Consider the following 16,546-nt stretch of genomic DNA (forward strand, 5'->3'; position numbering starts at 1 on the left):
TGGATCCCGGAGGGCTGCTGCCCGCCCCAAGACTAAGTCAGTCCCCGCACACACAGCATCTCTGCCTGCACGCCGTGTGACTGGCTGCCTGGCCTGCCCCAAGAAGACTAAGTCGCTCCCAGTCCCTCCACACAGCATGTCTGCCTGCAGGCCGCTTGACTACCTTCTCCGCCACCACCAACAGGGTCCGGGACTCCAGGCGGATTGCTGAATTTTTTAGGCTGTAATAATTTTTCTGGTGCGTGTACATGACTGCCTAATTTTTCTGGCTGCACTGCGGGCAGCTGCAACAACAAAAGAAAAGGCATGTACATGCGCCCATTCCCCTTCGTGATCATTACCTTGCCGTGGTGAAGGGGCTTGCGTATCACAATGAAGCAATGACCGGCGCCTAGATGAGTGTCTCGGGGGGCACACCCACGATAATAAGGTCGTTGCCTCATTGTGGTCAGACCAAATTTGATCAGCTGGACAGTTACTGTTCTGTCATTCAGCTACATCAGCCAGGCGGCCATATGGGCTGTAAAGCCACCAAAACCTGCACTCTCGCCATGGTGCGCACCAGTCCAGCACGGCCGTCACTACACAAACAGCTGTTTGCGGTGCGTTACACGGTGAGTTTGGTGTGTCAGTGTGAAGCAGTACCTTAATTACACTACCTGATTGATGTATACACATGCAAGATGTTTGAAAGCACTTTAGGCCTGTCATTTAGCATTCAATGTGATTTCTGCCCTTAAAACGCTGCTTTGCGTCAAATCCAGATTTTTCCCAGGGGACTTTTGGCATGTATCCCACTCCGCCATGCCCCCCTCCAGGTGTTAGACCCCTTGAAACATCTTTTCCATCACTTTTGTGGCCAGCATAATTATTTTTTTTTTCAAAGTTCGCATCCCCATTGAAGTCTATTGCGGTTCGCGAACTTTAACGCGAACCGAACCTTCCGCGAACCTAAAATCGGAGGTTCGGCCCAACTCTACTCCAGATTCCTCCCACATCCCAAAAACATACAGATAAGTTGACTTCCCCCTAAATTGGCCCTAGACTATGATACATGCACTGCACGATATAGACATAGGACTATGGTAGGGACTAGATTGTGAGCCCCTCTGAGGGACAGTTGGTGACAATATACTCTGTACAGCGCTGCATTATATGTCGGCGCTATATACCAATACTTAAATAAATAAGAAGTGTGACCACTGACAGCAGGAAATTAGGAGCCCATGCAAATTATTGTTTATAGTGTGAAATATAACGGCTCCCACATTTCACACCACACACAATAATTTGTATGGGTCGCCCATCGGGATAATTCGTTTTTGCAAGTTTTATAGTTATATAGTTTTAGAGTATTGTTGTTTTTGGTCTTGTTTTTTGCATTTAGTTAAGGTTAGGTTTGGGGGGCGGGGGTTGTTTTTTTAAGATTAGCTGTGGAGGAGGGGGTGGTTAATGTAAGCCGTGGGGGTGGTTAAGGTTAGCCATGGTAGGGAGGGAGGCTAAGGATAGCCAAGGGAGATGGTTAGCGTTAGCTATGGGAGGGGGAGTGGATAAGTTTAGCTGTGGAGTGGGGGTAGTTAAGGTTAGGGGTGGGGGGGAGGGTTGGGGGTTAAGGTTAGGCATCGATAGTGGGAGGGTTCAGTGTGAGAATAAGGTTAGGTTTAGTTGTAGTAAAATAAATTATCAACATTTTAGTGTCACAAATATTACTCTTTTAAAATGTAGAATATCAGTAAATGTACCGATATTCTACTTTGCTAAATTGGGTGCCCAAATTTCCCCGCACCTCCTTTTTCATGGATGCATGACCACCCCCATACATTGTATGAGCCGTGAGTTCACATACGGTGGTATTATGCAAAGCGACAAGCATAGTGTGAACATATCTGTCAAGTCAGCTGCTGTGTGCACAGGTGTTAAGGTGCGTACACACATGCGACTATAGTCGTTTGAAACGATCGTTCCCCGATCCTTTCAAACGACGATCGTTTGAAAAAAAGCAGCCAACGACCATGAAGTCTAACGACGGACGAGCGAGATCGTTCAAAACTAATGATCTAGCTTGGCGGATTTTTCCCAACGACGATCGTTTGCAAAAGTAGTACATCGTTGGAAACGATCGTTCGTACTAGGCTTGACATGCGCATTTCACTATTTCTCCATGGAACTTTTCATTTTTATGCGCAGGCGCAATAGTTACTTTTATGTGATGTAACGTTCGTTCTAACGATCTGATCGTTACACACCTTTTAAAACTAACTTTACTTAGGTCGTTCTTTCATCAATTAAAAGTTTGTTCGTCGTTGACAACGAACGATCGTTGTCGCATGTGTGTACGTAGCTTTATGGCTGTTAGAAAGTCTTGTTGTAGAAGATGGGGTATTGGCCTCAATTCTGGTAGCCATGTGAGGTAGGTATTTTTTTGTAGGTAAAATACCTCAAGCGGTATTTTCAACTTTTTTTTTTAGCAATTCTGAACGATTTTTCCCCATTTCCGAACATGAGGTAAATGCATAAAGTGAGGTGAAACAAGGTATTTCAGCAGTAAGCATGCAGTAAATAAATAATTGTAGTCTTTAATTGTCTTCCATAAGTTAGGCTAGTCTTTGGAAGATGTTTTTTGAGGTGGGGAAGGTGTATTTACTTATGTAGCAACCTATGAAAAGTATATTTATAGGCATCCCTTATAAAAAAAAAATCCAGTAAATATTTGGAGTTCTATTTCTACCATTCTTTTCTATTACACAGCCTGAATAGGAACGATACTAAAACAGCAATAGGAACTCCACTAAAACTGCAAAATACATACAAATTGACTTTACCTCCAGGTACAGGCAGGTCTTAAACTGATTGGTAAATTATGTGCTAACATGCCCCCTAATTTCCATGCGAATAGCTATTTTCTGTAAAATTCACCTCATGAGGTAGAACATGACTAAAAACTACCAGAATTGCTAAATGTCATTAGCTCATGAGGTAAATTATCTCATATGAGGTAATTTGTTTGATAACCCTACCGGATTTTAGGCCACTCCAGTAGCCCTATTAACAGATGAACTGCTATCTGATACTGAAAAATATGTCTGATCATGTTTTTTTTTTCCCTCAGCAATGAACCATATATCCTACTAGTAATACATGAATTACGATAGAGGAAACAGAATGGGCGATAGTCTACTTTAGGTGATCCACTGGGAAATCTCACTAATGTGGTTGGGTGAATGGCACCATCTTGAACTTCTAGCTTTCACAAAGGTTGTAGTAAAGTACGCCAACACTATTTGGCCACTCAAGGCTTCGTGCTGTAGATGGTGCTGTGATTGGAGAACTGTTCCCTATGAGGTTTCCTGTTGGGCCCCCTAGACTAGTGGCACAGACTATTGCACTATTTACTATAGTGCTTATAGTTAAAACAGAAAAAACACAACAGATATTTGAGCATTTACTGATACATGTTTATTACTGATTTTTTTGTTGTTGCTGTGTTGGGTTTGTGTTACAAATCACTGCTGACTTGTCATTCATTTCAGATAATGGTGTGGAAAACAAACTTCGATTCTGCAGCCTACAGTGACCTCCTCAAACACAAAGCGCAAGACCCAGCTATGGGTGCCTTGGAGACCAGGACAAGACGCCCCCTCAAACCAAATTATCCAGCTGTCCCAGATGACCCAATATGTGAGGTTGTACAGCTAAAGTATTCCTCTCACACAAATGTTCAGCAAAATGTCTTCTAACATTCAAATCTCTATTGAGCCAGAAAATGAAAGAGAACTGAGCTCTTGATCCTTTAGGTGAAATGTTGTTAATCAACATCTTTGGCTTTGATTAGTGGCTGGATAGTGTAATGGTTAAAGTTAATGGGAATCAGATTAATAAAAAGCCATATACTTACCTAAGGAGTGGGAAGGCTCTGAGTCCTATAGACCCTTCCATCTCCTCTCTCGGTCCCCTTGTTGCAGCAGCAGCTCCTCCATTTGAATCCCCCGCCGCGAGGGACTTCTGATACTTTCAGAAGCCAAGTAGCTCCATACTGTGAGTGTGCGAGTCGAGAGAGGGCACTCGCGCGTGTGCGCAGTATGGAGCGGCCCATCTTCCGGAGCACTAGGGCTCGCGAAGACTTCCAAAGCCTCTCTTTGGTAGCGGAGAGTGAAGTATTTGACCAAATTGGTTGAATACTGCTACAGGGGATCTGTCTGATTCCCATTCACTTTAATGGCTCTGCCTCTAACACAGGAGACCTGGGTTCAGTTCTCTGATCTTCCTGTTCAAGAGCCAGCACCTATTCAGTAAGGAGTGCTTGGGCTAGACTCCCTAACTCTGTTACTGCCCAGTGAGTGCGCCCTAGTGGCTGCAGCTCAGGCACTTTGAGTCTGCGAGGAGTGTTATTTGTCTTGTCTAGTGTTGTGTTCAGTAGTCACAATGCTTTTCTCCTGTCTCCAGCCAGGCAGACTGGAACCAACAATCCACAACAGTATAGATCATCATTTCAGGTGCCGTCTACAGGCCAGATGTATGAACGCCACAATTAGCTTTGTTATTCCTTATTTAGAAAGATCTTGCATATTATATTTTGTTCATCATTTAGGCCTTTTTTAGTTTTAAAGATAATGGTTTTTACCAATGTTGTGATATTATTGGAACCCATTAAAAACTGAGTAATTGCAAACTTTGGCACCTATGGTGGCTATACATTCTGCCATTTGGTTGCACTGCACTGCAATCAAAAGATGATGGATTTTCAGATTTAAAACAGCCAATTGCACAGTTCACTGTCCATGTGAACTGTATGCTAGGCATGCTCTAAAGTGGGACAAACCATTTATAAGCAGCATGTCATATGGGGGTTGCTGAACAAAAGTGCGGTAATGCTTTATGCAGAAAGTGCACGGCAATATTACTATTACTACCGGCAGCATTGCACTGTGAGTTATGCTATTATGCTGGGCATACACGGCGTCGAGGGGAGGATTATCAATCGAGCCTGATGGCTCGATTGATAATGTCTGACGCGTCCGATCATCGTGGGGATCGATTCCACGCTTGATTCCCGCAGGCGGACAATAGCAGCGAATGGAGCGGGTGATAAGCGCCGGCGGGGACGAGCGCGAATCGATCCGCGCGGACGAGGCGGGGGTCGATCCGAATCGACCCGTGTATGCCCAGCGTTAGACCTTCAGTACTCAAGTAGTGAGAGTGTTGCTATGGTAACACACATTGAGAGTCACTGTGGCAACGCTTGCACTACTTGAGTACCGCTACTAGCTGCAGCTAGACTTTGAGGAATGTTTAAAATGTTTGCAAAAGGAAATAAATAATAATAAAAAAAATTCAAATTAATGGGACACTTAAGCCTGCAAAAAAAAAAAAAATCAGTTTTACTCACCTGGGGCTTCTACCAGCCCCCTGCAGCTGTCCTGTGCCCTCGCGGTCACTCTCGAATCCTCCTGTCCCCAGCCACCAGCTACTTTCACTTCGCCGACAGGCCTGGCGACGCGTGGTCTTCTTCGCATTCCCGTCCACAATAGCGCTATTGCAGACGGGAACACAAAGAAGGAGACTCGTGGCCAGGCCTGCGCATTGAGTTTGTCGGCCGAAGTCAGAAGTAGCTGGCGGTGGGAGACAGGAGGATCCAAGAGTGACTGCGAGGGCATGGGACTGCTGCAGAAAGTTTTGCACGGCTTAAGAATCTCTTTAAGTAAAATGTGATCTGTGATGCTGGTCAGACAGATGGTTTTGTTCTCTTCTGTGTAGGATCGGGCCATCTTTTCACACGTTTGATATGTGCAGCTGATAACTGCTCCTTGGTTTATAGTCAGTAGCTATCTTATACACTCTCTTACAGGGCAGACGGAGCTCTGTTATATATTATATACACACTGCATTACTTTAAAAATATGTGTATGTTTGCTTCTCTCTCCACTGAACCCACATGTATACAATTAGAAAAGTGAGAGCCAGGAATATGGAAACACTGCAATGTAAAAAGTCCGCTGTGAGTCACAATCATCATGTGACCAGGAACCACACAGTTGAATCCTACCATACTTGTGTTTCCTATCTTCATGTTTTTAGCGGACAGTGTTATACCTGGGCTAATTAAAGTGGTACTAACCCCAGAACTTCCTCTCTGCTCTAAAAGATTGGGCACAGCATGATAACCTTTAGGCTGGGCACACACTTGTGATTGCAAATCGCTCTCAAAACACTCAGCAATTTTGCAACTTGAAAGTGGAGTGATTTCTGCAGCGATTTGGGGGCCTTGCTTTCCCCTATTAATTAGCACTGAAAATGTTGCATGCAGGGTGATTTGACATTTGGCAAATTGATCCTGTGGTCTCTCTCAGCTTCATTAACTTTCTTTAGCCTAGCATTTCGGAATCGGGGGCGATTTCAAAATGCGGCTAAAAGTACTTTAGTGGGCCATAGCCCTTTGGAGAAAAAATGTATTCATTACAGTTTATGGAAATCCTAAAAAAAACCACCTTGAAGTTTTCCTTTGATTCACTCCTCTGGAAGTACTGAAAGGGTTAAAGGGAACCCGAGGTGAGAATGATATGGAGGCTGCCATATTTATTTCCTTGTAAGTTCCTTGTAACAATCCCAGGCAACTGGTATTACTTTACAGGAAATAAATATGGCAGCCTCCATATCCCTCTCACCTCAGGTTTCCTTTAACCCTGTGTTTACTGTGGGGTAGAGAGCTGCCACAACACAGTTCTGATTTACAGCTGCTGATAAAAGCTAATTGACACTCTTATCTAGCTAAACAAGCACAGGCCAGTAAATTTATTCAGCAACTGTATTATTATTATTTATATACCGCCAACCTCTTCCACCGCACTTTACACAATATAGTTCTGTCACTAACCTCATAACCTCAGAGGGGCTCACAATCTAATCCCTACCATAGTCATATGTCTATTGTAGTCTAGGGCCAATTTTAGAGGAGAAGCCAATCAACTTATCTGTAAGTTTTTGGGATGTGGGAGGAAACAGGAGTACCTGGGGGAATCCAACGCACACACGGGGGGGGGGGGGGGGGGATTGAGGGACATACAAACTTTGTGCAGATAGTGTCCTGGCTGGGATTTGAACTGCGGACCCTGGGTGTTGCAGGGCGAGAGTGTGATCCACTACGTCACATGAAAGAAAGACTTTTCATTGTGTGCTGTGCTAGAGTTAGGGTCCCCTTTAAAGCCTCTACTTTACAGGAGTATAACGGCAAACAAGCAGCTCATGATCTTAATTCAACACAACAGCGCTGATCACGAACCCAGGAACCATGGCTTCATCTTTACAACAGCCTGTGGTCCTGAAGTGGTTAATAAGTTAGAATTTTCTTTGAATAGATACAGTAAATGTTCCACTGCAAAATTATACATTTTTTTTTTTTTTTTTTTTTTTTTTGAGAGGTTTTTTCCTCAACTAAGTTTTGACATGTCTTTTGTAAATCCAGGTGGTGGATTTTGATCCTCCTAGGAATGTTTTGAATGTGGAGAGGAGCAGAAGCCCCAAACTGCTATTGGATGACCAACCAAAGCTTCTAGGAGACGCCACCAACGTCCGTAACATTGCCAACACTTTGGAGCACATTGTGGGGCAGCTGGATATTCTCACACAGGTAAACTTGTTCATCTGTGGTATCAAATACCATGGATCTGAATTACTAAAGGCATCTCCTGTGATGCAAGGAATAGCATCAGGAAACATTCCTGATAAATTGCTGCTGCTGCAGGAGACTTGCGCCTGCGCAGTATAGCGGCCCGACGGAGATCTGCTATTTTCGCCTATCTCCGTGCAGAGAGCGGATAGTGCGCCTGTGCTGGAGCCAAGGAGGTAAATATTTACATCGCCGCCGCTCTGGGAGAATTTTCGCCGCCGCTGTGGGACTGAGAAGGATGGGGGAAGCCTCAATAGGATCCGGAGGCTTCCCCCACCCGAGGTAAGTACCCCCCAGGGGAGGTTTTTTTTATTACAGATTTTTTTTAAGCAACAAGTCAAATTCTTGTGCAAAATTTGGCCAAATAAAATGAGAATATAAAATAAAATTCTGATCCTCCGCAGCCCTTTACATAGTTCATAGTCCTGTCAGTAACTGTCCCTCAGCGGAGTTACAGTCTACCCCCTACCATAGTCAGTCTAATATCCTTTTCATGGTCTTGGGACAATTTTTGGGGATGAAAGAATACACCCAATGTATTTTACTTAAAATTGAATGTAAGAGTATATTTTTTTCTGTTCCTGGATGCAACTTCAGCAATTAAATGGGTGAATAAATCACCTTTCCACTGGGAAATTGCCATTATTGTTTAAATCCCACCCCCACAACCCGAAACATCACGAGAAGTCCGGAGCTCTGTGACTACACCAACCTGTGTTACCATGCCCTGCCCCCAGCTCAGCTGCCTATCAGCCTGGAGCAGCCAAACAGGGTGTGCCCCATGGCAACTCAGGTTGGGGTGGCCGTGGTGTATTTTCAACGGGGCATGGTTTAACACTAGTTCCCATTTACCGGCAAACAGATGAGTTATTTACACGTTCAATGTTACATTCAGGCACTACAAGGATGCCATTACTTACAAATTAAAATACAGTGGAGGTACTTAATTTTTTTTCTACTTACAGTGGGTTGCAAAAGTATTCGGCCCCCTTGAAGTTTTCCACATTTTGTCATATTACTGCCACAAACATGAATCAATTTTATTGGAATTCCACGTGAAAGACCAACACAAAGTGGTGTACACGTGAGAAGTGGAACGAAAATCATACATGATTACAAACATTTTTTACAAATTAATAACTGCAAAGTGGGGTGTGCGTAATTATTCAGCCCCCTTTGGTCTGAGTGCAGTCAGTTGCCCATAGATGTTGCCTGATGAGTGCTAATGATTAGAGTGCACCTGTGTGTAATCTGTCAGTACAAATACAGCTGCTCTGTGACGGCCTCAGAGGTTGTCTAAGAGAATATTGGGAGCAACAACACCATGAAGCCCAAAGAACACACCAGACAGGTCAGGGATACAGTTATTGAGAAATTTAAAGCAGGCTTAGGCTACAAAAAGATTTCCAAAGTCTTGAACATCCCACGGAGCACTGTTCAAGCAATCATTCAGAAATGGAGTATGGCACAACTGTAAACCTACCAAGACAAGGCCGTCCACCAAACTCACAGGCCGAACAAGGAGAGCGCTGATCAGAAATGCAGTCAAGAGGCCCATGGTGACTCTGGACGAGCTGCAGAGATCTACAGCTCAGATAGGGGAATCTGTCCATAGGACAACTAATAGTCATGCACTGCACAAAGTTGGCCTTTATGGAAGCGTGGCAAGAAGAAAGCCTTTAACAGAAAAGCATAAGAAGTCCCGTTTGCAGTTTGCCACAAGCCATGTGTGGGACACATCAAACATGTGGAAGAAGGTGCTCTGGTCAGATGAGACCAAAATGAAACTTTTTGGCCAAAATGCTATGTGTGGTGGAAAACTAACACTGCACATCACTCTGAACACACCATCCCCACTGTCAGATATGGTGGTGGTAGCATCATGTTCTGGGGGTGCTTCTCTTCAGCAGGGACAGGGAAGCTGGTCAGAGTTGATGGGAAGATGGATGCCAAATACAGGGCAAACTTGGAAGAAAACCTGTTGGAGTCTGCAAAAGAGTGGGGCGGAGGTTCACATTCCAGCAGGACAACGACCCTAAACATAAAGCCAGGGCAACAATGGAATGGTTTAAAACAAAACATATCCATGTGTTAGAATGGCCCAGTCAAAGTCCAGATCTAAATCCAATCGAGAATCTGTGGCAAGATCTGAAAACTGCTGTTCACAAACGCTGTCCATCTATTCTGACTGAGCTGGAGCTGTTTTGCAAAGAATAATGGGCAAGGATTTTAGTCTCTAGATGTGCAAAGCTGGTAGAGACATACCCTAAAAGACTGGCAGCTGTAATTATTATTATTATTATTTATTTATATAGCGCCAACATATTCCGCAGCGCTTTACAAAGCACAATAAGACGACAAGGGGAACATAGATATACTAACAAATTGTAAAACAGAGTTTCAAGCAGCACAAATATTGTGACAAAAACAGTAAACATTAGGAGGAGGACCCTGCCCTTGCGAGCTTACAATCTAGTGGGTAGTGGGGGACCCATTAGGTAAGGGGGTGAAAGATGGATGAGGCAGTGACCCTTTGCCTCTGATTACATTGTGTCAAATAAGTAAATAAGGGCTATAGAATGTTATAAGCTTGTCTGAAAAGGTGTGTTTTAAGAGTGCGTTTGAAGATGTCCAGGTTTGGAGAATGACGTAGAAGCTGTGGAAGAGAGTTCCAGATAAGATATGATGCTCGTGTAAAGTCTTGGATGCAAGCATGAGAGGAGGTGATCAGCTTAGAGGCCAGGAGAATTTCTTGGGAGGAGCGGAGGTTGCGGGAGGGACAATATCTTGAGATTAGTGATGAGATTTATGGAGGGCACAACTCATGGAGGGCTTTGTATGCTAGAGACAGGAGTTTGAACTGGATTCTCTGGGTAATAGGTAACCAGTGGAGAGAACGGCATAGTGGGGCTGCATCGGAAGAGCGTGTGGAGAGGTAAATGAGGCGGGCCGCTGAATTTAGAAGGGATTGGAGATGTGCTAGCCTTTTTTGTGGTAGCCCACAGAGGGTGTTGCAGTAGTCTAGGCGGGAGATGATTAAGGCATGTACAAGCAGCAAAAGGTGGTTCTACAAAGTATTGACTCAGGGGGCTGAATAATTACGCACACCCCACTTTGCAGTTTTGTTTTTTTAAATGTTTGGAATCATGTATGATTTTTGTTCCACTTCTCATGTGTACACCACTTTGTATTGGTCTTTCACGTGGAATTCCAATAAAATTGGTTCAGGTTTGTGGCAGTAATATGACAAAATGTGGAAAACTTCAAGGGGGCCGAATACTTTTGCAAACCACTGTATCGGAATAATTTTGGGATGTGGGAGAAAGCCTGGAGGAAACCCATGCAGGCTTGGAGTAAATATATAAACTACATGTAGATAGTTTCCTGAGCAAGACTGAACCCGGTACTCTGCCAGTGCATTCACCACTGTACTGCTATCCCGCGGTAAAAGATTGCAACGTTCACCTGAGTCGTATTGTAACCTGCTGAAGGTCGCCGATGGGTTCGTAAATTACTGTAGCAGTCTCATGCAAGCATTAGAACTTTTTTTTTATAAGCTCTTGTTGTGAACACATTCATGGATGTGGCCATTCACCGTACCAACAAATCATTTGATATTTTAAAATATATTTCATAAAATGTCTGTTTAGGAAAATCAAATAAAGCTTTTCATTAGGGAGTGATGAATCTATATCAATTTTTTTTCTTAGAAAAACAGCTGATCAGGCATGGTGGAAAATACGCTGCAAAATATTTTGGTGCTTTATAAATATAATAGATATATAGTGAGAAATATTCCCTGTAATAAGCACTGCTGTCATATCATAAATTAGGTATAGACTGATCAGTCCCTAGAATTATTCAAAATTGCTAAAGTTTATTAATCATAGACCAAAACCGTATAGAATAAGAGCCATAAAAACAATTAAAAAACAAGGGGCCACAGGCCCATACCACCAAGCAACATTATTAATTATATATCAATAATCTATCCAATAGAGGCTAATAAAGCTCATACAGGAGTATGACCCAGGGTCATGTATATACACCTGTGCAAGTATGACAATCTTATAAAGTACAATGATGCATACCTATGAAATAATATAGTAAAATGTCCAGTATGCATGGTTATTCTAACAAAGTGCCCAATTAGCCACGCTATGCATTAAAGAGACTCCGTAACAAAAATTGCATCCTGTTTTTTATCATCCTACAAGTTCCAAAAGCTATTCTAAGGTGTTCTGGCTTACTGCAGCACGTTCTACTATCACCATCTCTGTAATAAATCAACTTATCTCTCTCTTGTCAGACTTGTCAGCCTGTGTCTGGAAGGCTGCCAACTTCTTCAGTGTTGTGGTTCTGTGATGCATCTCCCCCCTCCAGGCCCCTCTCTGCACACTGCCTGTGTATTATTTAGATTAGAGCAGCTTCTCTCTTCTCTCTTATCTTTTATAAGCTGGATAAATCCTCCTCTGAGCTGGCTGGGCTTTCACATACTGAGGAATTACATACAGTCAGAGCTGTCTGCACTCTGCAGGAAGAAACAGCCTGACACTTCAGTGGAAGATAGCTGCAGGGGGAAAGAAACACACAAATGATCTCTTGAGATTCAAAAGGAAGGGTGTATACAGCCTGCTTGTGTATGAATGTATTTTCTATGTGTGGGCATACTGTACATCAACCTACTTCCTGTTTTGGTGGCCATTTTGTTTGTTTATAAACAAACTTTTTAAAACTGTTTTTAATCACTTTTAATGTGGCGAGGAGTGGCGAAATTGTGACAGAGGGTAATAGGAGATGTCCCCTAACGCACTGGTATGTTTACTTTTGTGCGATTTTAACAATACAGATTCTCTTTAAGGCTGTCTTACCATCAGGATATTCTCTCCATTCATTCTCCCACGTTTGGATGTGGTTACTGTAGGAAATACGTTTTTTTCCCCAGGGTTGCACTGCCATCGTCTTGAGATCACCTTTATATGTATGTTTATTATGTGTTATCTGGTATTGAATAAAATCCAGTTTTACTGGACATATGCACTTTACTATATTATTTCATAGGTATTCATCATTGTACTTTATAATATTGTCATACTTGCACAGGTGTTTATACATGTTCCGGATCATACTCCTGTATGGGCTTTATTTGCCCCTATTGGAGAGATTATTGATATATAATTAATTATTATACCGTTGCTTGGTGGTATGGGCCTATGGTCCGTTGTTTTTTTTAATTGTTTTTATGGCTCTAATTATATATAGTTTTTTGCTATGATTCATAAACTTTTGCCATTTTGAATAATTCTATGGTCTGGTCTCGATCAGTCTATACCTGATTTATGATATGACAGTGGTGCTTATTACAGGGAATATTTCTCTCTACATATATAATGTTTCTGTTGCTTCCCTAGCACACTATACATAGCCATATAATCATAATATAAGTGGTGTGCACTATCTGTACTATATAGGAATACATATAATAGATAATCATATATGATCAGTCTATAAAATCGATCTTTTTGAAGAAAAATAAAAGGAAAATGTAACTGTGTATGGCCGTCTTAAAGGTAAACGTAAGCAACGCAAAGGCATTGTTTAACTTACCTGGGGCTTCTTACAGCCCCCGCGCGGTCCTCCTGGTCCGCTGCTATGCCCATCTGAATGCTGTCCAATTGAGCCGGTCGCGGGCTACTGCACATACTGTACACAGCCCTGGGCTCAATTGTGTACCTGTGGAATTTTAAGTAAGGAAACTCATACCATAGAGCCTTTCCAGTCCTCTCTCCATTCTGTTGTTCCTGCGCTGTCTCCAGTTGAAGTTATTTGACCTGCTAGCTCTTTGGCACTCATTGGGCAGCCTTAGTAAGTACTTGCATCCCCCAGTAGTAGTTCCAATGACAAGCGCACCCATTCTGCGCACGCATGAGTCTGACCTTATGCATGCGCAGTACAGATGCTCTCAACTTCGGGAATTATTCGGGGACGTGAGTCCTTCCACAGGCTATCCGAGGAGTGCCAAAGAGCTAGGACGTCGAGTAAATTTAACTTTAACCGGGGACAGCACAGGTACAACGGCACGGAGCGAAAGACCAGGAAGGCTGTATGCTATCCAGAGTCTTCCCTCTACATAGGTGAGTATCAAATTTGAAGTGACTTTTTCTGATAAGGTTGGTGAATGTTTTCCATTTTTATTGTCTTTTAACAGCAAACAGTTTTTACTATTACCGTATTTTTCAGACTATAAGACACTCCGGACTATAAGACACACCTAGTTTCAGAGGACAAGAACCTTAACTGCCAAGCTGCACTAACCTCTGCTGCCCCAACAACCTACACTAAGCTACATTGGCCCTACAACCCACACTAAGCTACACTGGCCCCACACTAAGCTACACTGGCCCCACAACCCACACTAAGCTACACTGGCCCCACAACCCACACTAAGCTACACTGGCCTCACAACCCACACTAAGCTACACTGGCCCGACATACATTACAGTGCATTTACCAGCAGTAGCCGAGCTTCAGTGTGCTGTTAATAGTCCTGGAAGAGAGGGAAGCTGCCCTCATGGAGATCGGTCTGGATCTCCCATCAGCGGCGGGCCTCATCAGTGACAGTGAACAGGGGATCAGCAGAAGCTGCCCACGTAGTAAGAGGCAGCTCATCAGTCTGGTGGAGCAGGGGAACTAGTCCCAGCAGCCTCAGGGGAAATAGTCGTCTCATCGGTGGCAGTGGAGGAGCTGTAGCCGCTGAAGGGTTGGCCACGTGCTGCGCCCGGGGGACAGGAAGTTAATCGGTCTGGGTCTCAGCGGTGGAGGAGTTGGAGCCACTGAAGGATTGGCCCACGTGGTGCGCCGGGTGACAGGGATACTGGTCGGTCCGGGTCTCGGCAGTGGAGGAGCTGGCTGGAGGGTTGGCCCACAGGTGAGAGGCAGCTGATTGGTCTGGGTCTCGCCAGTGGGGAAACTAGTCTCAGCGACACGGGGAATGGACTCAGCGGGTGGGAAGAGTGTGAAGAAAGCTGGAGCCCCATTGGCCCGTTCCATCTCACGCAGGACGCCGGATGAAGCAGGATGCAGGACTTGGAGCCTGCAGTTGGATAGGTGAGGGCTTACACTATGTCCTGCACCTGCCTGTGGGGGACACCTGGCCGCACATTCGGACTATAAGATGCAGGGACTTTTTCCCCTTGCTTTTAGGGGAGAAAAGGTGCGTCTTATAGTCTGAAACATACGGTAAATATTGTTATTACTAACCCTGTGGCATGTCTGTACAGCAGTTGACCCGAAACTGCCCCCCAAGGGATCAAGTCCTGATCCCTGCAGGTGACAATCATAGGGTGCGAGTACGCTTTAAATACACTTGTGAAATAATGCTTCTGTAATGCATGTTCAAGATCACAGCAGAATGGATCTACCACAATCTAACTGCTGGAGTCCCTAAGATGTGATACTACTGGTACTCTGGGTGGTATTGACCATTTTTGAATCACATTTATCTTAAATGTATATTACACATTTTCATTCCTACACTTTTTTTTTTTTTTTTTTTTATTTGTAGACTGTAGCTATTCTGGAACAAAGACTATCACTAACTGAGGACAAACTGAGGGAATGTATAGCTCGGCAAGAGAGGAGGGTCCCTGACAGCAGCCAAGATACCAGCGTGCATTAATATGAGGGGCTCCTCGGCCAGCCATGACACCAGTACATACTAAAGCCACATGAATGCAGCAAGAGAGGAAGTACTGCCTCAGCATCCATAGCTCCAGCATGTGCTAATGCTGAGTGTGTTGAAGGGGTGAAGAGGTCATCAAACTGACACTGAGATGTGCTTATGGGGTCTGCTGACCTTCTGTCAATATAGTTTACATATTTCTTGAGAGATTTTAATTGTAAATAGTGTTTTTAAATGTAATAAATGGTTTGTATTTGTAAATAGTGTTTTTAAATTAATGAATGATTTGTTTTAATAAATACTGTCCAGCATATTCGTGTTTTAATTTTACCCTCTGGATTACTATATTTTTTTGGACCATTAGATGCACCTAGGGCAAAAAAACAGGAAAAGTATATTAAAACTTGTGTTAGGTTCCCCCCCCCCCCCCCCAATTATTATTCCCCATTATGCCTTTTAGTCTCCCCTGGTGTCCTCCTGTCTCCCTGGTGTAGTAGCCTGTCCCCTTTATGTCCTCCTCTATCCCTGTATCCTCCTGCCAAATCACACAATATTTTCCTCCTCAAAGCAGGGCTGCAGCGGTTTAAACAGCACTGTGTTGTGTAACGCCCCTGCAGATGTGGGACTCGCCAGCCAGTATAGTCCCGGAACACACTTCAGCTCAATTCAGAAGACAAAGCCTGATAAATACACTTTAAGGCTCATCAACCCTAAAAGGCATCAGCTATCTCAAGAAATACCATATTTTTCAGACCTTAAGATGCACTTTCTCGCATAAAGGTGTGGGGGGAAGTCAGTGCGTCTTATGGTCCGAATTATACATTCGTACTGGCGCCAAGTGTCCTCCACATGTACAGATTCAGCCACCAGACCGATGAATCGATGCTGTCTGCTGCTCCCTTTGCACAATCTTCCTCAAAGCAGGGTTACAGCGGTTAAAACAGCACTGTGTAATGCCCCTGCAGATGTGGGACTTGCCAAGCAGTATAGTCCCAGAACACACTGCAGTTCAGAAGACAAAGCCCTGCGTCTGCCATTCAAAGCAGTACTGGTAAGAAGAGCATGGCCTCCCCTTGGAACATCTTTTGACTGGTGCCAACTGTCACAGACCGCAAGGGCCGGTCTGCGATCAAGGTCAATCGATCAGAGTCAGAAATCCTCTCGCACTGTCATTTTGCTCATCACGAAGTGTAACCTGACTT

General features: G+C 43.9%; 1 protein-coding gene across 1 annotated transcript in view; it reads left to right on the forward strand.

Annotated features, from left to right (window-relative positions):
- The window catches only part of POC1A (POC1 centriolar protein A), a 56,748-nt gene extending 41,143 nt beyond the window's left edge, over positions 1-15,605 (forward strand). Inside the window, exons 9-11 of the mRNA XM_068251593.1 lie at positions 3,531-3,683; positions 7,460-7,624; positions 15,228-15,605. Of these exons, the coding sequence (XP_068107694.1) occupies positions 3,531-3,683; positions 7,460-7,624; positions 15,228-15,341 (432 nt within the window). The 3' untranslated portion in view covers positions 15,342-15,605. The remainder of the gene's footprint in view (positions 1-3,530; positions 3,684-7,459; positions 7,625-15,227) is intronic.
- The last annotated feature ends 941 nt before the right edge of the window (positions 15,606-16,546 follow it).

Source organism: Hyperolius riggenbachi, chromosome 9, assembly GCF_040937935.1.
Source record: "Hyperolius riggenbachi isolate aHypRig1 chromosome 9, aHypRig1.pri, whole genome shotgun sequence".
Taxonomy (NCBI): domain Eukaryota; kingdom Metazoa; phylum Chordata; class Amphibia; order Anura; family Hyperoliidae; genus Hyperolius; species Hyperolius riggenbachi.